At 36.5% G+C, this 24,496-nt stretch overlaps 1 protein-coding gene across 13 annotated transcripts in view; it reads right to left on the bottom strand.

The window, feature by feature from the left end:
* FAIM (Fas apoptotic inhibitory molecule) overlaps positions 1-24,496 on the bottom strand; it is a 118,611-nt gene that overhangs the window by 91,364 nt on the left and 2,751 nt on the right. For 4 of the 13 annotated variants that reach the window (XM_049099734.1, XM_049099736.1, XM_035704809.2 and 1 more), the window contains exons 2-5: positions 22,220-22,278; positions 20,979-21,111; positions 20,164-20,392; positions 15,431-15,480 (exon numbers count right to left, since the gene is read on the bottom strand). In XM_049099734.1, coding sequence (XP_048955691.1) covers positions 15,431-15,480; positions 20,164-20,392; positions 20,979-21,111; positions 22,220-22,278 — 471 coding nt within the window. Of the gene's footprint in view, positions 1-11,617; positions 11,967-12,035; positions 12,500-15,430; positions 15,481-18,312; positions 19,119-20,163; positions 20,393-20,978; positions 21,112-22,219; positions 22,279-24,496 lie in introns of those variants that run through there. The other 9 variants (XM_025448900.3, XM_025448901.3, XM_025448903.3 and 6 more) reach the window with 6 other exon arrangements.

Raw genomic sequence — 24,496 nt, 5'->3', positions numbered from 1 at the left:
GACTGGTCCAAGGGGTGGAGAGCAGAGAGGGACCATGCCACAGAACCCTGAGTTGGGAATGGGCAGCTTTTAAAAAGGAGGGGGTAAGGGTTGAGGTTTCTTGGAGCAGAGGGCCCTGAGCTGAGTCTTCAAGGATAGAATTTAGGTGAAGGGGTGATAAGTAAGACTGAGCAGGAAGGTAAAGCATGTTATAAAGGCTGGGAGGAGAGGAAAAACGGGATTCATGGGCACAAACAGGCTCAACAGCTGTTTCTTTGCCTCTGCCTCTTCCCCTCCTCCACTCCAGAGTGCTGCACTTCTCAGGGATCCAGACAGTACTTAAACCTCAGTCATATCACGCTGGAGCCTCTTCCTCTTTCACTATCTGTGGCAGTTCTATCCCCTTCTTTGATGATGGAAAACGTGTCTGACATCACCTTCTGGGTTATTCCTGCTCTAAAATGTACAACTAAGGGGTTTTTGGAACTCAGGATTCCTTTCCACTTTTAGTAAAGCCCAGGTTCAACACTCAGAAAAGTCTGCCCTTTCAAACTCCCAACGTTTCTTTTTTATTGTGAGAAATGGCACATAGAGTAATGTATACAAAACAATAAGGCATATCAAGTTAAGGCTTAGCAAATATTATAGAACAGACACCCAGATAACCATTGCATAGGTTGAGAAAGGACATTGCCAACAATAAGAAGCCATGCCAGTTCCCCTTCCTGGTCAGGACTTACTTCTCTCTGCCAAGGTAATCACCATCTCTTCTTCGTTGGCAATCATCTCATTTCCTTACTTTACAGTTATGCTGCCTCCTTTTTTGGGTCAGGCTTCTTTTGCTCTACATTATGTCTTTAAGATTCAGCCATGAGGTGGCATCATTTTTTATCATCGCCTCATAATATTCCATCTTAGTGGATATCCTATAATTTATATATCTTTTCTACTGTTGGGACACATACAGGTAGTTACTAGTTTGAGGCTATTACAAATAAATAATGCTGCTATGATGATTATAATTTATCTGCTGATTCACAGATGTATATATTTCTTTGGATGTATATACTTAAGATTAAAATTAGTTGGTCATAGGATTGTGCATATCTTTATTTTGACTAAGTAATGCTAAAATAAGTGGTTGTGCCAACTTACTCTTCCTGCAGTACTTAATTCTTGTCACTCCATATTCTCACCAGTACCCAGTTATCCAGCATTTAAAAAATTTTAGCTATTCTGATGTGTGAGGTGAAAAAAATTTGCATTCTTTGCTTAGTAATGAGATTAAATTGCTTTTTCATATTTTTGTTCATTTTAGTTTCCTCCTTTGTGAAATGCCTGTTTAAATCCTTTGTCCATTTATTTATTTGGATACCTGCTGTTTGTTTGTTTGTTTGTTTGTTTTCCTTCTGAGGAGTATTTTGTTTTTAGTAATTGCCTTTTGGTTTTTGTTAGGTGAAATTCTGTATGTATTTCTGTACAAGCCTTTTGTCAGTCACATGTTGAAAATATCTCTTCCACTCAGTGTGTGTGACTTTCTTATTCTATTAATGTTTCTTCTCATAACACACAATCTTAATTTTAATGTAAAATTTGTCATTATTTTCCTTTATGGTTAATATACATTGTGTAGTATTTAAGATATTTTTTTCCTGCCCTAATGTCATGAAGATACTCTCCTGGATTATACTCTAAAAGCTTGAAAAAAAAAACAAAAACAAAACCAAGTATTCCATTTAGATCTATAATGTACCTGGAATTGCTTTTTATAAATATTGGGAAGTGCTTTTCCCTAAATGGACACCAAGTTGTCCTGGTATCTTTTATTGGGAGCCTTTCCCCACTGTTTTATAAATCCACCTTTGTCACAAACCAAGTGTCCATATATGCAGGAGTCTGCCTCTGGACTCTAGAAGATAGCCAGTAGATTTCACCTCCCTATTTCTGTATTTTAAGCGTATTTATCAAATTCATACAGAACAGTTAATGTGTAATAGGCATGCATCTAAACTGTAGATATTGAATCTGCATACCAATCTTACATAAAGGTAGGTGCAAGTGACCTTCCCCACATTACGGATGAGAAACCAGGCTTAGAAATTCAAGTAATTTGTCCAGAGTCACAAAGTAAAAGCCAGCATTCAGACTCAGGGAATCTGTCTTAAGTGTTCATGTTCTTTCCTCACAATTATCAACAATGCCTCAATACACATTTCAGAATCTGCTTATTGATTCCACCAAAAGAAACCTGTGGAAATTTTGAATGAAATTGCATTATAGATTAGGTTGAAGTAAATTCATATCTTAAGAATATTGACTCTTCCAGTCTATGACAATGGAATATCCTTTATTTAGATCCTCTTTATGTGTACAATGATTTGTAGTTTTCTATGTAGAATCTTTGTATATCTTTTGTTAGATTTCTGGATAAGTGATTTTAAGCTTCATTGTTGGTAAACTATAGCAGTGGTTTTCCAAGTATGGTCCCCTGAGTAGGAATATTAGCATCTCTTGGGAACTACTTAGAACTACAAATTCTTAAAGACTTCCCCTCCCCTCTGCAAGACCTACTGAATCAACCACTAGAGATGGAATCCAGCAACCTTTATTTTAATAAACTTTTACCAAGCTTCAGAGCAATTGATAGAAATAGAGTTGATGATCGTGTTTAGCAGATACACTAAATATTCTTATCACTCCTATTATAGAACTTATTTTGATTCTGCATATATGATCCACAAAGAGTTTTATTTCTTCCCTTCCATTACTTTCAACATTTTATTTATTTTCTTTTCTTTCTTTTTTTTGACCTTCTGCCCTGTTTAGGAATTGCAACAAAATGTTGAATAGAAGAATACTAAATCTTTTACTGATGTCAAAGGGAAAGTTTTCGATATTAAGTATGGTATATGTTCTGGAATCTGGATTTTTTTTTACCAGATTAAGGAAGCATGTTTCAATTCTCAAGGGATTTTTTTATATATATAATCATGAAAGGATGCTGAGTTTTTCAAATTATTTTTCTGCATTTTACTAAGATGTTTCTCATTTGGGAAGTTCTGTCAATTGATGTTCAAACTTTAAACCAAAGTTTACATTCCTGAAATGAGCCCAACTTGATTGTGATGTATTTTAATATATTGCAAGACTTGACTTGCCAATATTTCATTTGGGATTTTTGCATCTATTTTTATCAATGGAACTGGCCCATAAGTTCCTTGAAAGAAATGGATCAGGATTTGTTACCAAGATTTTGTGGCCTTATAACACAGGTAAGATTGGCATTATTTCTTCCTTTAAAATCTGATAGAATTTTGCCAGTGACATGATATCTGATACTTCCTTTGAGGTATGGATTTCATTAATAGCTAGAAGAATATTCAGATATTTTTATCTTATTGTGTCCATTTTAAAGAGTTGTAATTTCTAGGAATGTGTCTATTCTAGGTTTTAATTTATATAAAGTAACTGATATGTTGCAGGGTTTATATAGATGTCCTCTTTTCATTTTTGTTATTGGGCTAGTGCCTTCTGTTTCTTAGTCTCACTAGAGGTTTTTCAATTTTATTCATCTTTACAAAGAATTAACTTTTTGATTCCTAAAATTCTCTGTGTTTGTTTTCTACATTCCTTTCATCCCTCTTATTTCCTTCCTTCTACTTTATCTGGTCTTACTTTCCCTTCTCCAATTTAGTAAGATGGTTAGTTAGCTGATCGATCTTAGCCTTTATAATAACAATCTTTATCTGCATCCCATAAATTTTGAGATGAAGTCTTTTCATCACCATTAAGTAAAATGTATGTTCTAATCTCCATTTTTCTTTCTGTGTGACTTACTGATTATTTAGAAATATATTTATTTCCAAATACATGTGGATTTTCTCATTACCACTTTGTTGATTTTTAGATTGATTGCATGGCATTCAGAGAACAAACCTGTCATTTCAATTGTTCAAATTTGTGAGGCTTTCTTTTATGACTCACAATATGGTCAATTTGTTCAGTATGCATGAGAAAAAATCCATATACTGCAGTTATTAAGTGTCCTACATACATTCATTAGATCAATTCTGTTGTTTAAATTTATATATATATTGAGTATTTATGAGGTAAGTTAGAATATCCCACTATAGGGATTCCTGGGTGGCGCAGTGGTTTAGCACCTGCCTTTGGCTCAGGGCGCGATCCTGGAGACCCGGGATCAAATCCCACGTCGGGCTCCTGGTGCATGGAGCCTGCTTCTCCCTCTGCCTATGTCTCTGCCTCTTTCTCTCTCTCTCTCTCTGTGTGACTATCATAAATAAATAAAAATTTAAAAAAAAAAAAAAAAAAAGAATATCCCACTATGATTTTGAATTTGCCTATTCTGGTTATATCAGTTTTTATAATTTGAGGCAATATTATTAGTTGCTTATAAATTTAGAGTTGATTTGTATCCCTGGTGAATTGAACCATTTAAAAAAATTTTTTTAAGTGTTCTCTGTGTTTCTGGCAATGCTTTTTGCTTTGATGTGTGTCAGCTTTCATTTGGCTAGTGGTTGCATGGTGTGCTTTTTTCTTTAAACCTTTTATAAACCTTACAAATGTCTCTCTTGTAAATAGCATGTAGTTTTGGGGTTTTGTTTTTGTTTTTGTTTTTTGTTTGTTTTTGTTTTTTGTTTTTTAAATCCATTTAACCCTCCTTACCTGTTAATTTAAACATTCACATTTACATTTAATGTAATTGCCAATATATTTGGGGTTAAGTAAACCATCTTACTATGTAGTTTTATTTTTTTCTGGCTTTGTGTGTGTGTTTGTGTGTGTGTGTATGTGTGTGTGTGCTCCTTTTTCTATGATTTTCTTTTTAGTTTTAGAAAGAAACTAAATAGTTAGAAAATATATTTTCTAGAAATATTTAGTTTTCTATTAATTTGGAAATCACACTTTTTTTACCATTCTTTTATTGATACACTAGGTTACAGCTCACATACTAGACTTATCCTTCTCTAATGTTACTTGGTACTTTTATCATTTTCCCAGACAGTGCAAATAAATCTTCACTTCTCTCCCAACCCATATGCTATTGTTGTTGGATTTTAATTATAGATCATTATTAACTCCAACAAGAAAGTATTGTTTTATACAACCGCTATGCATTTAGCCATAAAGATGGTCCCTGACAATGATGGTTTGACTTAAAATTTTTCAACTTTATGACAATGTGAAATCAATACCAATCAGTAGAAACTATACTTTGTGTTTTGAGTTTTGCTCTTTTCCTGGGCTACTGATACTGTAGTGTGATACACTCATGTGTTCCTGGCAGTAGCAGCAAGCCACGGCTCCCATTCAGGCATGTCATCATGTTGTAAACAATTAGAAAGCTTACAAACATTCTGTCACTTTCAGGACAGTACTGAATAAATTACATGAGACATTCAACACTTTATTATAAAATAGGCTTTGTGTTAAAAGTTTTTGCCCAGCTATAGGTTAATATAAGTGTTCTCAGCATGTTGAAGGCAGGCTAAGCTATGATGTTTAGTTGGTTTTAAATGCATTTTTGACTTACGATATTTCCAAATTACAGTGAGTTTATTGGGACATAACCCCATCATAAGGAAGATCTGTATATACATTTTTACCATTATCATTGCTTTTCATCCTTTTTATCACATTTTCAAGTTTTCATTGGGGATCTTTTTTTTTTTTTTTTCTTAGACCAAAGAAAAACCCTTAGTATTTCTTTCAGTTGTTCTACTCTTGATTAATTTCATCAAACTTTTGTTTGCCTGATAATAAATGGTAGTTTTGCTGGGTATAAAAAATATTTTTTAATTTTATTTATTATTTATGATAGTCACAGAGAGAGAGAGGCAGAGACATAGGCAGAGGGAGAAGCAGGCTCCATGCACCGGGAGCCCGACGTGGGATTTGATCCCGGGTCTCCAGGATCGCGCCCTGGGCCAAAGGCAGGCGCCAAACCGCTGTGCCACCCAGGGATCCCGGTATAAAAATTTAGATTGGTAGTTATTTCTTTTTAGCATGTTGAAGGGATTTTTTTTTTTGAAAAATCCATTCTTTTCTACTGAAAAGGTAACATTTTAGTATGTATTTTTTCTACTAACTGCTTTTTAAAAGTTTTTCTGTTTGTCTTTTAGCAGTTTTACTATGATATGCCTGGGGTGTTTTATTTTGTCTTTAGTTTTTTGTATTCTCCCTGTTTAGTGTCTGCAGAACCTCTTGAGTCTATAGCTTACTACCTTTCACCATTTAGAAAATTATCTTCCAATCTACGTCTGCATAATTCTCCTTTTGGAACTCCATTTATACTTATTTGACCTTTAATTGCTAATTGTGCAGTCTCTATTTATAATTTTCCCCTCTATAATCTCTTTGTATTTTTTTTCTAGATATTTCCTTGTTTTCCAGTTTAGTATTGTTCTGATATTGAGTTATTAATTTCATTGTGTATTTTTCAATTTTACAAATTTGGTTCAGTTCTTTTTAAATTATTCTTTTTATCCCTAGCTCCCTTTGAAATTCCCAGAGTTGTCTGTATTGTCTTGAACATTTTAAACATAGTATGTCAAGCTGTACATCTAGTGAACTCTTAAACCGCAACTGCAGCTCCTGTGGGTGTGTTTCTATTGCTTCATTAATTTTGCTAACACCAGTTCATGTTGTCATGTCTCATTTGCTTGTATATTTATTTATGCTGCATACTCCCATCAAAGGTAATTCTGATTTCAAAAACAAATCAACTCTATTATTTCTTAAGTGATGCTCTTGGGGTCTCAACTCAAAATGTGGGAATTTTGCTAGAGTTTGCCAGCATTAGCTTTTGTCAACCCCAGGTTGTGTCTTCCTAGCCATGCTAAGCTATCAAAAATGCTGTTTAATCTTTTTACCTCTTGTAGAATCAGTAAACATTCCGAGGGTTAAGTGGTTTCAAATGCCTGGCTCACAAGTTTGTCTTCTGTTACGTCTTGGCATAGAAATTCATCACTGCCTTTTCAGCTTTCTGGTGCCTTTAAGAAGTTATATTTTATATTTTTATTGATTTTTTTTTTTTAGTTGTCATTAGCAAGAGAACTGTCAGCATTCCTTTTTCCACCTTTACTCTTAACCTTACTAACTCTCCACCCACTTTAATATGCCTTCTGCTTCAGTTCATTCAGATTGATTTTGTCAATTTTGTCACCAGCTTCATGGATATTGCCAAATCTAATGGACACTTTCCAGTTCTTATGCTTCTCATTTAAGCACCAATATGACATAGTTAACTATTGATGTTTTGTGATATTTTCTACAGGTAAGGATTTTCTACCATCTCAAAACAGTCATTCTGTTTTTACACTTTCTCCTTTATCTTTTTTCTTTGTATATTTCTTTTTAAAGATTTTACATAAATGCAAAAATGTGGTAACAAATGCCCAGTTTTTAAAAGTGAATTCTTAATTTCTTTTAAATTTTCTTTGGTTACCCATTCCCTAGCATCATCATTCCCCACCTCACCCCCAACTCATGCTACCTGTTTGTAACCTTCCATATTTCTCTCCATGCTTGCATAAGTTGTGTATAGACAAAATATTTAAAGACCTACACACACACATTATATATGGTGTCTTTTTATTTTTTAAACACAACTGCAGTATGTTATAGCTACTTTTCTGCAACTTGCTTTTCTTTCACTCAAATACCTTATGGAAATTTCTGCAGTTCATTCGGAATGAATGGATTGTCGTTTATGGTGTATTATAATTTATTCAATCATTTCTGCAGATGGGCATTCACAATTTCCAGTTTCTTTTTTCCCCACTATGAACAATGCTGCAATAAACATCCTTGTGTATATATTCTTATTATATATTGTTATTGATGGCTTCTCTTCCCAAGAGAAAGGGGGGTGGTGTATGCATGTGCACACTGTGTTTTTAAAAAACTTTATACTTTAAAATCTTTATTGAAATTTAACATTCATATTGAACATAGCATACAGACAAAAAGGTAAAAATTATTTAGTAAATAGCTTCATTCATTTTCAGGAAATAAATGCATCTTTGTGACTAGCACCCATATCAAATAGAAAATTACTGTCACTTCAGAAATTCGTCTCATGCTCCTCGTTACTAACTTCCCCCTAAAGTGAGCATTATGGGGACTTCTAAAATTACGTATTAGTTTTTGCCTGTTTTTGAACTTTATGTAAATGGAATTTTTGAATTTAACAAATGTCAGATTGTTTTCCTAAGAATTTAAAATATTTCTTTTAAACCTCAAAGTGTAAAAGGGGTATGCTTCTACATCTCAGACAGTAATATATCATTGTTCTTATTTTTTTTTTGCTGTTTTCATTGTTAAAATAATTTTCCTAACTACAAATTAATTTGATCATTTAAAAAATATAATTGCTGGCTACTTGATTTCATTTTCCATAGCCTATTCATATCCATTCCATTTTACAATTAGCCTGACCCTTCTTGCCAATTTTTAAGAGCTCTTTATATATTATATATATCTTGACCCTTGTCATTTACATTACAAATTTTCCCAAATCTAGTTTATTAGCTTTGTTTATGGTATTTTTTACCATATAATTTTTAAATAGATATGTCTATCTTTTGTTTTATAGCTTTAGGATTTTCTTAATTAAGGTCTTCTTGCCCTAGGCCAGTCTCAGATACTATAGCTCTTCAGTAGGCTCCGCTCCCCACCCACCCCCCTTTTTTTTGTCTACAAACTCCCTAGTTGATGTCATCCATTCCCATTGCTTTAAATCTCCCCTAAATGCTAATGATTTCTGCATATATAGCCCCAGCCCAGATCCTTGAGCTGCAGTGATGCTCAAATCTGTCTACTGTCAGTGAGGGGTGTAAGTCCTAGGGATACAACAGTATGTGAACCCTGCCCTCCAAGCTTGTTAGAGAAAGTAGATACTGTGTTAATATAGAAGGATGATGAGGACACTTGTTGATCTCTTGCACATTTTGTATTACTATAAGGGAAAGGCTACAGCCAAAAGATAAGTTCCGGAATATATGTAAAACTATGACAAATCTATTAGAAAATGTGAACTCAATAGAAAAATAGGTAATGACTAATAAACATGTAGAACAACTAACTTCACTAGTCATCAGAGAAAGTAAAATGAGATATTTTTCTCAGGGCACCTGGCTGGCTCAGTCAGAAAGCATCGAACTCTTGATCTTGGGGTTTGAGCCCCACTTTGGGTGTAGAGATTAAATTAGTAAATAAAAACTTAAAAAATAATAAACATAAAATGAGATACCATTTTTGAAGAAAAACATTGGGTTGGCAAAATTTTTAAATCCTGACTACCTCAAGTGTTGAAAATATAAGGAAAAGAACTTCTACTGCTGGTCAAAATTTTATAATGGTACAGCAACCTTTGAAAGCAATTTGGCAAATACTGAAGATATATTTACCCTTTGATTTAGCAATTCCACTTCTGAGTATCCTTAGGACAGTGCTTCTCAATCTTTGATGTATGTACATATAAATCACCATGGGGCCTTGTTAAAATACAGACTCTGATTCAGTAGGCCTGGGGAAGGACCGGAGAGTCTTACTTCCTAACAAGTTTCTAGGTGATGTCATTGCTGCTAGTCCAGAGACACGCTTTAAACAGCAAGGCCCAAGAGAAACTGACTCATATCCTCAAGGGACATAAAGATGTTCATTAGAGCACTGATGGTATTAATGAGCTTCTGAAAACTACTAAGGTGAGTGGATGGTTACATAAATTTTTATGGTTGAAAGCAAGAGTTAAAAGGAACTGGAGTTACATATGCCAACCTAGATAAATCTCAAAAACAAGGTTGAGTGGAAAAAATGATAGAATAGGATTATTTAAAATTTTCAGTGATACTGGACGGCTGGGTGGCTCAGCAGTTGAACATCTGCCTTTGGCTCAGGATGGGATCCTGCAGTCCTGGGATCGAGTCCTGCAGTCCCTGCATGGAGCCTGCTTCTCCCTCTGCCTGTGTCTCTGCCTTTCTGTGTCTCGCATGAATAAATAAAATCTTAAAAAAAATTTTTAAGTGATACCATGTACTGGTTTAGAGGTATATGCCTATCTGATAAAATATAAACTTGCATGGGAATGATAAACATCAACCATAACATCACTTGGGCAAGGCAGGGGCCTGGGAATAGGAAGTGCATATAGCACTTCAGTATTGTAATGCTTTAGTTATTAAACTGGGTAAGTGGTATGCTCAGTTAAATAATAATACAACTGTCTATTTCTATTTTTTGTACATCTGAAGTATCTTGTTCAACAACTAAACAATAAAATAGGCTCATTTTTTAAAATGAGGAGATGGGAGGTTCTCAAGAACTGACCCTGTGCCAAACTTCAAATCCGGGCTGCACTCCTTTTACATTACCATGCTGCTTTTAATTAACAAAACAAACACTCCCACATTTGGTTTCCACAAAGACTGAATCAAACTGTATCCCCAAGTGTTTGCTGTGGGACGTGATGCATGCTGAAAAACACAGGTTCTGACCTCTAATAACTATAGAGTTCAAAACGAACTACCTAAACACAGTTGTTTTGCCCTTTATTTTTCTCTTGGTCCCAGATAAAATATGGCCATTAAAAGCAGCCCATTATTCAAGAGAAAAAAAAGCAATACTCAAACACTCGAAAACAGACTTAAATGTGAGTTTAAGAAGCCTCAGAAGAGTCTCTCTTAGTTCATCTTCCTGGTTTTCCAGTGGTGGTGAAGTGGAGCTGGGGGGTGGAGGAAGGAGAACGGGGGAATTTGTCAAGGTAGCATGCTGACCCGCCAATAGCAAAGGCTTGAAAAAAACCACGTTGGAGGAGGCAAGCAGGCTCATTGTAATATGCTCTCTTTGCCGCCCAGCACGTTGCCTGCCTGACCCAGACCTGTTTGAGCCATCTTCCCTCTCTGTTCTGTTCTCTCCATTCCTCTTCCCTGCTGCTTACACCTGGTTGTGCCTCTGTTCTGCCCCAAATCTCTTAGAAATACATTAGTGACAGAGAGATAATAGTAAAGGGCATGGGTTTGTGTCAGAAAAACCTGGGTTCAAATCCTGCCTGTGCCACTGATAAGGAGCTCATTAACTTGAGACACATCCAACAGAATGTGGTAGGATGATGGAAATAACTATATCTACACTGTCTAATACGGTTGTTCCCAGCCCCGGGTGACTATTGAGCACTTGAAATGTGGCTAGTGCGATAGAGGAATGTTTTAATTGTACTTATTTTTAATTAGTTTAACTTAAAAAGCCACATGACTAATGGCTCCCATATTGGACAGAGCAAGTCTAGAAAATGTAGGACCCCTCCTCTCACAGAGGATCACCATGTATAATGGACATGGGACACCCTGATAAAAGGCTCTACTAGTAAGCTATATCCTGCCCTGAAGACCATCAGAGTACTGAATGCACAATCTCAGACACTCACTGTATTGACCAGGTCTTCTCAGTGAGTATGCCAGGGTGGGCCTGCTTCATGCTGCTTGCTACCTCCCGACACCAGATCCAACTCTGACTTTTTCAACGATGAGGATACAACCAAGGCAGTCTGGTATAAAGAAGTTTGCCTCTTCCTCGTGTTTTTTTGTCCTCACTGTGCTGATTAAACAAAATGACTACATTTTCAGAAACCCATTTTTAATTAAATTCTTATGTGACACTATTTGGCATTTCTTTAATATTAAGTTTCCAGACAAAATGTTTTTCATTTTCTCCAGTTAAACGAATCATATCATTATGTACCAATTGCTTTAAAGAGACAATCTACCTGCATAGGTTAAATATATATGAAGACAGAGGTGCCTGGGTGGCACAATAGGTTAAGCATCTGACTTGATTTCGGCTCAGCTCATGATCTCTCAGCATCACAAGACTGAGCCTCACATTGGGCTCTGCACTCAGCACAGATTCTGCTTGAGAATCTCTCTCTCCCTCTGCCCTGGCCCGGTTCATGTGCTCTCTCTGTTTCTCTAAAATTAAAAAAAAAAATTAATATATGAAGATATCCATTTTTAGAAACATAAATCAAGCAGCACCAATTTTATTTTATAGTATTTATTATAGTAAAAGTTCCTCTTGTAAAACATTGGTGATTTTGGTCCATATCTTTTTTTCCATTTGGCTTTAAAACATTTTACATTATTTATAAAATAAATCGCAATTTTTAAGATTGTACATATTTCTTTTTTTTTTTGACTCTTAAAATATTACAGTTTCAAGTATCTAAAAAATAAACACCTGGCAGACTAAGTGTACTGAAAAGTACATATTGAACATATTTAATTACCACAGTAATTTAAAAGTCTTCATCTTTTACTTGTTAAGATTAAAATTCACTAACATGAAGTCATTCAAGGATCTCTGGAATTTCTCTATTATCCACAATGAGACTATGGATAATCCCTTCTTTCCGCTTCCCACTACTGACAGCCTTTATGTAACAGTCATGGTTCCCAACACTGAAGTGAGTTTCAGTCCCGTCCTCTACAAACTCACCCTAGGCCAACAAAAGAAGGAGGAGTTAGTATTCCAGAAACATTTATCTTTGTCTAGAGCATTAACACCATCTAAAAAGGGTGGCATGGACTGAACATTTCTCTTACGGGCTGAACATTTATTTGTACCTGCTTACAATCTTGAACAATGTTAAGCTTCAGAGGGAAAAGACCCCTTATATCTTGTGGCTGTGTGTCTATAACATGCACTATTTAAACAACATTGACTATTTTTACAAGTAAAACTGATAAGCATGATATCAAGCACTTAGTTTATGCCAAGTTACTCTATACTAAGAACACGCATTACTTCATTGCACCATCACCACAGCCCTGACAGAAGCACTATTAGTGTCCTCATTGTATAGATGGGGAATCAAGGCACAGAGTGGTGAAATAACTGCTGGAGGACCCAGTCAGGAAGGGATAGAATGTTCTTACCCACTCCAAAAATCTGATTCCGCAGAATGTAAGGTGGCTTACAGTAAAATACACAGATAACATAAAACCAAGCACCACCCAATCTCGCCCCATTCTGTTCAACACAGTAGCTATTGGCCACATGTGGCAGTTGAGCACTTGAAATGTGGTGAGTCTCAAATGCCATGTGCTGTTTGAGTGTAAAATCTACACGGAGTTTGGAAGACTTAGAATGAAACAGAATGTACAATACCTCTAAAAACTTCTATTGATGTTGAATTATATTATTTTGGATATACTGATTTAAATCAAATATACTATTAAAACGAGCTTCACCTTAAAACTTTTAAACTGTGGTATTAGAGAAGTCTCACATGAATAAAAGAAAAGCTACACATGGAACTCCTACCTGTGGCTCATATTTTTACTGAACAGTACTGATCTAGATTAGAAAGACAGGGGCCAAGTGGCATAGAGAAGAACAGGAGGCTTCAAGGATGAAAGTGGAGCATGGTAGAAAGCAAAGAAACCACAATCAGACTTAAAATTTGGCTATGAGCTTCCTGGCAGCCAAAGCAGACAGAGAGAGGTCTCAGAGCTAACATCATCCAACCTAAGAAGGCAAAGGACACCTGGGGGAGAGCTTTTTCTCAGCTGTGGGGAGAATCTGGCCAATACTGACACCACCACAGGAACCCTGTGGGGGCACAATCAGACACATACATAAATCTTGGTCATGATGCTTTGAGATGGAAAAAAAAAGGAGAAAATCAACTGTCACTCACAGGCAGCAAGGGCGGGTGTGCACATACTGGGGATCACTGCCCAGATATGGAGCTGCAGCAATTGCAGTTACAGTGAAGAGACAACTGGGTAGTAAAGAGCTATCGTCCAAATACTTGCAGTTCCCTGCTAATTACTGAGGACCAAAGACATTGTGGATGAACATTCCTTTCAACTTCTTACTTATTTATAACTACATTTTTAATACCACAGAACAACATTCTCTCTATATTGCTTTAGAGAATTCCTTGAGGGTGGAAGGGAAGAGGATCCAAAACTGCCCATTGGCACTTAGAGGGTTCCAAGGTTGGAAGGAAAGAACAGGAAGGACCAGTAAGGGCCTGATCCATGTTAATGGTAACTGAAGCTATTCCACACGGGCCAAAAAACCACTGAACAGCTCTCCAAGCCTCTCTGCATAAAAGAAGTCTCTGTCAGTAGATTTATCCTGGAGAGTGAATGGCTCAAGCTCTGAGGATGAATTCTGAGTGAGCCCTGATTACATAACCCTTCAAGAATTCACAACAGGATTAAGAAAGAGAGAAGCATGTATATTTGTAACTTTTCTGGCATTGGTACTTCCTCAGAAGCAGAGAGCCACAAGACCCAGGAGGTCCTTGGTAGCCTGCCGAATAAACTCATCCCAGGCCTCCTGCTCTCCGAGTACCTCTCCTCATCTTCCTATACCTACAACAGGTGAAGGAGACCAGGGCAGCACCTCCCAAGGAGACTAGGGAAGCACCTCCAATGGGCAACTAGCTGAAACGTGACTAGAGCAGAGTAGGTCTCATTATCTCCAGCCGTGGTGTTCATGTTGGAAGCCAGCATGAAAGGCAGGGACCAGGCATAGTACCCCCCCCTTACCAGCAGACCCCACAGCCCTGGGGAATTTCCACCCAGGGACTGTAGCTCCCAGTCTCACACTCTGTGCTTCCCACGATGGTCTCCTCTGCTTCCGCTTGCTCCCTGAGCCACAAGCCACGCACACCACTATGCTTTCATTCTTGCTGAAATCACTTAAATATTCATCCCGCCCACAGCCATAACACTGCAAGCAGCTGGCAGCAAAGGCTGAACGCTGTGGGGTTTGATAGGGATGTGATCACACTGGGCCACGATAGGGTAGCCGCTTGCCACTGCTGGTCTACAAACTTCACTTAATCTTCTGTGGTTTGTGACAGTGCCCTTTCCTATCTGCCTTCGTGTCACCTGACTTGTATGCATTGCTTCTTTTTCAAAAACCTCACTTTTAGAAAAGTCCTATCTGCTTTGAGAGTATGCTGTAAAGTCTTATTCAAGTGTGACTCGTGGGCTGACAAGCAGCATTGGCATCACCAGGGGAAATGTTAGAATTTGCATCTTAGCAAGATCCCAGGTGATTCCTACACATGCAGGTTTGAGAAGCTGTGATATGAAGCCCAATTTAACTTGGACAGGACCTCCTGTGGGGCCAGTTTTTGATGTGTGAATTCTTTTTAGGACAGAGCCTGGTCCAGGAGAGGAAAGGCAGCGTGTGAGGCTGGGGCCAGCTCTCAACATAAGGCATTTCCAAGCCCTCCCTGCCCCAGGCGCTGTCCAGGAGAGGTGTTCAGAATTTGGAGTCAGGAGTACTTCATCTCTTTCTTGTCCTTAACCGAGAGGACACCGCTTAATTATCAATCTTCACCATTAGGAAATGCAACATTTCAGTGGCAACCTTATACATGGCGCTAAGAGTAAGTAAAGGGTCAACTTACTGCTGTCTCCATTCTTTTACCATTGCACCATACATCCATAGTGTCCTTTTCTGTAAAAGTAACAAATCAAAAAAAAATTATAATCTATGACTCAAAGATAAAGTTAACTCTTTATTATTTTAATAAAAGCTTGATATACTGGATTTCTAAAACTCCCATTAACTTTTCATGGCTTTCAAATTCTTCTAAATTTGAAGAAACCATTTAACTTGGTTCACAAACAAAATAAAAGTGAGATAAAACAATCTTTCAAGAGACAATCATGGCCCTAGTACAAATGGATGAAGCCCTGTTGAACAAAATAAACACTGCAACACAAACTTCAGTATTTAGGATGCACAGAAGTAAATGCAAGGAGGGACCTGGCTACACAGTCTGTCATCTGTGACCAGAGACTGCCCCCTACCTTTCTTGCACAAAGGCCACCAAGAAAGGCTGTGACAGGGCCGATGTCGGATGAACAGCATTCAGGCTTAGAAATTTAACCTGAAATTTCCTACTGGATAGCACAATAATCTCTATTCATTTTTGTAATGTTTTCATTTTGGGGAAAAACTATGGATCGTAAGAAAAAACACAGGTATACCTGGTGGACTGTGCTGACAGTATGGTGCAAAATGCTGCATGATACAGCTGGGCATCAGTTAAGCTGCTGAGGCTTACCTCAGAGGGCATGTACATGTGTGCACGTGTGCTCAAACACGTGTGCATTTTGGGGGAGGATCCCAGAACCACTTGTGACTGTTAGTATCCTGGTGGGGGGTGGTAGAGAAGACTGCACTAATCAAGGAGCCAGAAGATGAGCCTAGAATCATGACCTGTGTGCACGTGAGAAGCCCAGGAGTCAAAAAACTTGCCTCCGTGTTAAGGCTGAGGCGCCAGTCAGGGGCTTGATTCTAACAGGCCATCTACTCCAGGAACACAGTCTAACAGGGGCTCTTTTCTCCCCACAGCTTGAGATGGGAGCCTCAGAGAATAGAGGCCTTTGACCTGGGCTAAAGGAGAAACAGGCAGAGGGGCCCAGGAGATGTAGGCAGTGGTTGCTCCAGTGGCAGCCTGAGCGGAAGCATCAAGAGCCATGGTTACAGGGAGACCTAACTTGTCTCAACACCTGATCAGAGCATACCGTGCTAAAATAAACCATGATGCCGGTGAAAATTGGAATTTCATGTTGTATGCCTACTGAACATGTGCATGTACTCAGATTTTCTATAGGCTATTATGAATGTGCCTCTGAAGAAACCTACTAATCCAGAAAAGAAAAATGGAATAAATGTGACTACATCAAAGTAAAGAATATTTCTTTTGAGGGAGCCCAGGAGTGCATGTTTTAAAGAAAAAAGTCTACACACATAAGCAAAGTCAGACTGGAAAGAAATACGCGAAGCTCATAGCACAGACAAAAGTCACTCTTACTGGCAGAAAGACTCCGAGCAATCAACGAGAGAAAGACCGACAATCCAAAAGACAGTAGGTCAGAGGACATGTAGATCAGAAGAGAAAAACAGAGGACATCAAATATGAAAAGATGCTCAACCTCACTTAATTTTGAAAAAGGCAAATAAAAACACTGAAATACCACTTTTCATGTAGCAGAATATTTTTTAAAAATTTTAAGATCAGACAACATGCTCAGCTGGGGAACCTGAGGGGAAATGGGTACCGGGAGCGCACAGCAGTAAAAGCACCATAGGGGCAATGGGGCCCGATGGCTCAAGTGACAAGCGCAGTTCTGTTGGACCCAGCAATCCTACTTTCCCGCTTCTGGGATTTTATGCAAAGGAGATATGTCAACTACATTCCAAGAGGCATATAAACCAAGCCATTCATCCAACACTACTTCCAACAGCAAAGGATTAGAAATAGCCCAAGTGCCCAATTGTCAGGAGTGATTTAAACCATTTTATTTACTATTGAGACCGACTCTGCAGCTATAAAAAAAAGTATGAGAAAGCTCTTCATGTATGGTTAGGAGAGGATCCTCAGAATATATGAATAAGTCAAGAAGACAAGATGCTTTTATGAAATAAGGTAGTATTAAATTTTCATATTTGCTTGAATCTAAATAAACACTGGAAAGACTCACTATTAAAGAGCTTATTTTTATCAGGGAAACAGGGTGGGTGGGAATAGGGGTGGAAGCAAATTTTGCCATGTGTCTTTTCTTATCATTTTAATATCTGAATCATATGGGTAGAGCACCTATTCTAGTATGTATATTAACAAAAGAACACATCTGATAAAAGTATTACATCATTATGGCTCAGAAGTGGATTTGGTGAGTTACGGGAGGCCTTGGAGCATGTGTACCTTGGAGCCTCTTCTGCCTGCCTGCCTGGACCTTCCCTAAAAATAATGAATGAGCATCTTAACATATGCCCAGATTACGCTCTTGAAATACATTTTCCTCTTGAGAAACTGGGGCTTCTTGAAGAAAAGTATGATTCCAGGTCAGGAAAGAAAATGTTTAAAATGAGCCTAGGACATCTTGTCATATCTGATAGCAAGGAAGCTTTCGAAGTCTACCAAGGATGTGTCACAAAAGGACACAGGAGCCAATCTACAGAGCACACCATTGGCCAAAATGGGGACGATTTGATGGTCAATTCAAATAATAACTTGAATGTGTTGCAACACACATCAAACTGTTTAAATCCATGAGTTAATAATGGTTTTTATTTTTTATTTTTTAAAAAACCCTAAATGATCACCTTTAGAGGAAAATAAGGAGCCAATTCAGTATTTTGAAAAGTTTATAGTAAAGGGAAAACAAGTGTTAGTCTGCATTTTTTTTTTTTGTCTGCATTTCTTATAAAAATTGTACTTCTGTGCAACCAAAGAGTAGATGACAGGAAGTTTTTCATTTTAGAAATATTCCAGAATAAAAAAAAAAAAAAAAAAAAAAAAAAAAAAAAAAAAAAAGAAATATTCCAGAATATCACCATTTAGCAACTGCTAAGGAATTAATGGATGCAAATATTAGGTACCAATGACAACCAATGGTTGCCAACATCAAAAGAACTGACAAATACCATGTGCCTCTTGATATAACAAAACCATAAAGTAGTCTTGCCAGAAAAAAAAAAAAAATCAAACCTAAATTTGACCAATTCTTTAGTTAACTATCAATGTATAGGAAATATTAGAAACAAAGAAACAAAGAGCCTGGCCGGCTCATTTGGTAGTGGATGAGACTCTTAATCTCTTGGTGTTGTAAATTTGAACCCTACATCGGGTGTAGAGATTACTTAAAAAAAAAATCTTTAAAAATATATTTAAAAAAAAAAAAGAAAAAACATCACAAAAGTTCAATCAATAAAATCCAGACCACAAGAAACTCTTTAAGATAAACTGATCCAGTTTCTTCAATAAATAAGCTATAGGAGAGTTTCTGGGTTTTTTTTCAACTATGTACATTTAATTACTTGATAAACACTTTTCATTTTTCATTTTTTTTAAGTTTATTTATTTTTAGGTGATTTCTACCAACATAGGGCTTGAGCTCACAACACTGAGATTAAGAGTCACATGCTCCGGGGGATCCCTGGGTGGCGCGGCAGTTTGGCGCCTGCCTTTGGCCCAAGACGTGATCCTGGAGACCTGGGATTGAATCCCACGTCGGACTCCTGGTGTATGGAGCCTGCTTCTCCCTCTGCCTGTGTCTCTGCCTCTCTCTCTCTCTCTGTGACTATCATTAAAAAAAAAAAAAAAAAAAGAGTCACATGCTCCACCGAGTCAGCACCCAAACATTTTTCATCTTTAAAAAGAATTTTTTTAAAGGTATATGCTAGCATTTGACTAGCTTGTAGGCTCTTTAAAGGCACAGACAACATCTTTTCATCTAGTATCCTCAATGCCTGGTACGCTCACTGATATTTAGTAGGTACTCAAGATTATCTAAGTAAGTGAATCAATGAATTTATGAGATAATCCAAATGATCTTAACTTAGTGATGTAAGAAGCAGGAAATACTGGGAGTACCAGAGGAGAGAAAAGATAGTAACTGGTAAATATTTGTCCTAAGTTTTGTAGACCCACTGGAAACATGGATAGCCATGTGTAACAACAAAACTTAGCTTTAAGATCAATGGCTTATTACTTTTTACCTTTTAATCTGCTTTATCTGGACTGAAAATTTTGATATATTGCAGTACTAAACATACTGCTGTCTAGAGAAAAATTCCCTTGTTACTGATCATGCTTAAATTTCCAACTGTCTCTAGACATCCTTTTAAAGAGAAATATCAATAATAAAAGATAATAGAAATATCAATAATAAGTAACAACAAATGTCTACATCATTTCCTTTTTTTTTTTTTAAAGATTTTATTTATTTATTCATAGAAATGCAGAGAGAGAGAGAGAGAGGCAGAGACACAGGCAGAGGGAGAAGCAGGCTCCATGCAGAGAGCCCGACATGGGACTTGATCCAAGGTCTCCAGGATCACGCCCTGGGCTGCAGGCGGCGCTAAACCGCTGCGCCACCGGGGCTGCCCATTTCCTTTTTTTTTTTACACCTGTTTATAATCCTCAAATCCACCACTACAAAATCTGGCTCTCATATAAACCAGTCAATTAAATGAACATTTCATTTACATAGGACACATCAGAAATACACCTACACACACTCTCTCTCTACTCAAAGCTCCCATAAAGGGTCTGGATAGTTAGGGGAACTAATTAACAATCATCATAAAAAGTCAACAGATTCTGCAGAAATGGCACTCACTTACCCAACACAACTCTAAAGTCCTCACCATCCAAATGTAATACCCAGGTATTGGTAGTCTTCGACCTGTTCTCCATATACTTCTTGAGACTTTTGCCATTAATTTCCAGAGTATATTCATACGCAAAGCCACTGACAGCATCTATATTTATGGTTGCTTTTGTCTTTGCAGCTCCAACGCAGAAAGTTTCTTTGCCCACTAGTTTGAACATCCATTCTTTTCTTATCTCTTCCTAAGCAATAAAATGTAAAAGTTGAAAACACACAAATGGAAGAAAATTTATTTTTTTTGGAAGAAAATTTAATACTTAACTTTAGAAATGCTATATAATTAAAGTGAGTAAATAGCAATGCTATTTAGATGTAATTTTATTACTTCACAATCCAAATATTTTATTTTATTTTATTTATTTATTTATTTATTTTTAAATATTTTATTTATTTATTCATGAGAGAGAGAGAGGCAGAGACACAGGCAGAGGGAGAAGCAGGATCCATGCCTGGAGCCCGACACGGGACTCAATCCCGGGACTCCAGGATCACGCCCTGGGCCAAAGGCAGGCGCTGAACCGCTGAGTCACCCAGGAATCCCAACAATCCAAATATTTTAGAAAATAAAAGCACTTGAAGTTTAAATGTTATAGTCTATGGATCTATAATTATTATTAGTTTGCTTTGTCCAGCAACATGATCCAGGCCAAAATATAAAGATAATCAATGTAAGAGAAAAGCCTTAAATTTATATATGAAGAATCTATGTTAACAAAATCAAGCTTTTATGTATACCATATTCTACAAAGTAACTTATTTTTTTCCTACCTTCCCATCTACATATACCACTCGTTTGCCTGATGTGGTGCCATGTTCAAACTCAATCTTATGGACTCCATCACTTAAAGCAACATCCCAAACGGCTACGAGATCTGTCATTTTTTCCAGGCTATAAGGAGGGCTACGGGAATAAAATAACAGAATTACAACTGGCCAAGTACAGTAAGCAAATAACCAATGAATCTTTCCAACATGAAAATATCAGATTTTTTTAAACCCCTAAAATTACAAGATATTAAAGTGACAGTACCTAAAAATTTCTACTCACAGTACATATAGCTATCTTCTCCCTCTTATGCACTCTTCCTTTAAGATACAACTACTATAAACAGGTATATAGTCGGATAATTCCAAACAAAGTCACCTTAATATTAATAGGATTAAGAACCTATCACTTTATCTAGGATAGTATTCTAAGCTGGGCTACAGAATAATGCTTAGAAAGGTCAGTAAAAAGTCTCTGCTTCTCCCCGTTATCCCCATTTTAAAAAGCACAGTATTTAATTCTGGTTTTTCTTTTTCAGATCCACTCACTCCAAAACAAGAAAACTCCCCAAACCTTTCATACTTAAACCAGTTAGGATTCATTTTAACAAAAAAGGTTCTAATTTATTATACTGCGAAAAAGAGAAGTCATAGAATTAATGTCCTATAATTAAAAAGATAAAAATATATGGAAAATGATCATTCTTATCTTTACTATAATAATCTTATAAAAAATAAAGGATTGTTTTGTCATAAGTTTCTAGCACAATTTAAATACATATTTATATTAATATTTTAATATAAAATATATATTTATCATATCATGCCCTGTTAAGAATGCCATATATTTTATAATGTAATATCTGTATGAAATATGTTTTAAGCCTGCTCTCTTAAACTACATCTTACTTTTTATTCACTCTAATGTCCTTTGTGTACTCTAAATCAGAAATGGTAAGTGAATGTTATATTATTTTGAAGTGATTGCCGAAAACTTTGTGCTAAGGCAGATTTGGAGATCTTACATCCAGGCCCTATGGGAAAAGATGTGTTACGTTAGGAGCCACTTAAAAGGTGTTTAAATCACAGAAAAGCAAAACCATGCATTCTGCAACTTTACAAAATGTGTCCTTAACAAAGTAGCCTGGATAAATCACTCCTGAGTGATTAAAACAATTTTGAAAGTTTCAAAAGCTAGTTTTGTTTTGTTTTTTTTTTTTTTTTTTGCCATGCAAGACATTTACCTTTCATCATCTTCAAAGATAGGACTGTCATCTCCAGATGCCATGGTTGGCAAAATAGTCTTTAATCCAATTAGCAGCCAGGAAAGAAAAAAGCAGAATTGCAGCAAAGAAAGATTGAGAGCAACAAAGATAACATCTGCAAAGAGTTTTTTTCTAAGTTTGCAATCCATTTCTCAAATTGCATGGAGTTTCTGATGAAACAGCTTTTACATACAATAGAATTGCAATCTCCAGGTTTCAGGAAAAGAAATAAAGTCATGCAAATTGGCTAATCATATTTTCCCTGTTAAAAATTTATAATTTCCTAAAACCAGAGCATAAACTCTAGTTTAACTAATTTCAAATATGATACCATATCAGAGCTGCAAGAGACCTAGAGGTCCTCTGGGTCTCGTGCTTCTCAAATTGAGGTATAAGAAGCCCCAAGGGTATGAGGCAATGAGTCAGGGAATACATAAAACTCCTGGATAAACAGTACGCATCTTCAGGAAGCATCTATGTTACAGGATGGTAACAAATTTAAAATGCAATCTTAATATTAAATTTTAGAAGGATATATATTAAGGTGGAATATGTAATTTAAAAAAATATTTTAGGGGCACCTGGCTGGCTTAGTTGGTAGAGTATGTGACTCTTGGTCTCGGGGTCGTGAGTTCAACCCCCATGTTGGGGATAGAGCCTATTTAATTAAAAAAAATTAAAAATTAAAAAAAAATTTTAGATACCTTCAAAGAAATGACAAGTTTGCAGAAAGCAGCCAAGGATATGCTAGTTTGCTTTCCAACAGCAAACTTAATTTACCTACTTACTCAAGCCCATTTAATTTACTAGTGCCAACAATGAATTCACAAAAGTTATGTGGTTTGCTCAGGTCACTAGTGGGGCCTGAGTCAGAACTAAAGCCCAGTACTCCCATGCAATTACCTCAGAATTAACTGGGCTGTAATACTAATTAGATTTTACTAAAATCTGAAGCACACATATGTTCACACATGCATAGGAAACCCTCCACATTTGGAGATTTGAGATTAACAGCTGCCAAAACTACTGAAAAATAGGTTCAACTATTTTTTGCTGCCAAGACCTACTCTGGTCTAGCCCTCTCCCTTTAGATGCCCAAGGGCGCTCCTCTCCTTGTTAAAAATGGGAGATTGCCAAACTTCTTTAGCTGAAAACAGCCAGAAGCGTATTTAAAAGATGCAAAAGAGATTAACATTGAGAAAAGCAATCCAGCAGGCAAGGAAAACATAGTAATTTCAGAACAAAAATTAAAGATTCAAATATTTTGCACCTAAAATAAATCCCTCTGTTTTGGGAGCACCTTATAAATTTGTGAATTTTTCTAGTCTTAAGAAGCCCTAGGGTATCTCCTATGAAAGTGGAGGGTATCCTGCAACTATAAAAGCAAAGAGAATACACAGCAATAGAAGAAGCCAAATAGCATGATATAAAAATTTGGATAAGCCATCCTTTGCAAATCAGAGTGGTCTTAGGGATTTCATTCAAATTTTGCTTTGTAACTTTTAGAGACCCTAGAAACTTCAGTAATCCAGCATTCAAACTTGAAAAAAACTGCCCAGTTTTCCATCATAAGGAACTTCATTATTATCGCACTACAATAAGGCATGGTACCATCTTAATTATTATAACTTTTCATATGAAAGTATAAAAGACAACACAACAAATTAGAAAGGAAATTAGAAATCAAGATTACATTTATTTCTTGAAAAATTTCCCTAAACTACAGGCATTCATCTATTTATGGAGTATCTATCTAAAGTGCTGAAAAGTTTTGGAAATAGTGGCTGCACAAAGCTGTGGATGTCCTTAATCCCACGGAATTATACATTTTAACGATGGTTAAAATGGCAAATTTTATGTCATATGTATTTTACCACAACTTAAAAAAGTTAATATTGCAATATACAAAGACATTGAATTGTACACTTTAAATGGGTGAATTGTATGAGGTATGTGAATTATACCTCAACAAAGTTTTTATTTTTAAAAAAAGGAAAGACCTAGGTGCCCTGCTGGTAGTGTTTTTTGGAATGTGACTATATCTATAACCAAAAGATGATCACAACTGTCCTTGTCCCCAATATCTGCCTTACTCAATTAAAAAATGAGAAATATGTCACACATCTCTAAGTTACAAATTGGATTAATAAACACATGTCATACTCTAAATTCATTCACCATGCTAATAGTTATCAGTCACTTATGTGCCAGGCACTGAGCTGGACACTAAGCTCAAAGTGAAGAGCTCTAGAAAAA

Source organism: Canis lupus, chromosome 23 (assembly GCF_003254725.2).
Source record: "Canis lupus dingo isolate Sandy chromosome 23, ASM325472v2, whole genome shotgun sequence".
Classification (NCBI taxonomy): Eukaryota; Metazoa; Chordata; class Mammalia; order Carnivora; family Canidae; genus Canis; species Canis lupus.
The sequence above is the reverse complement of the archived record's forward strand: the minus strand, read 5'-3'. Positions and strand labels throughout refer to the sequence as shown.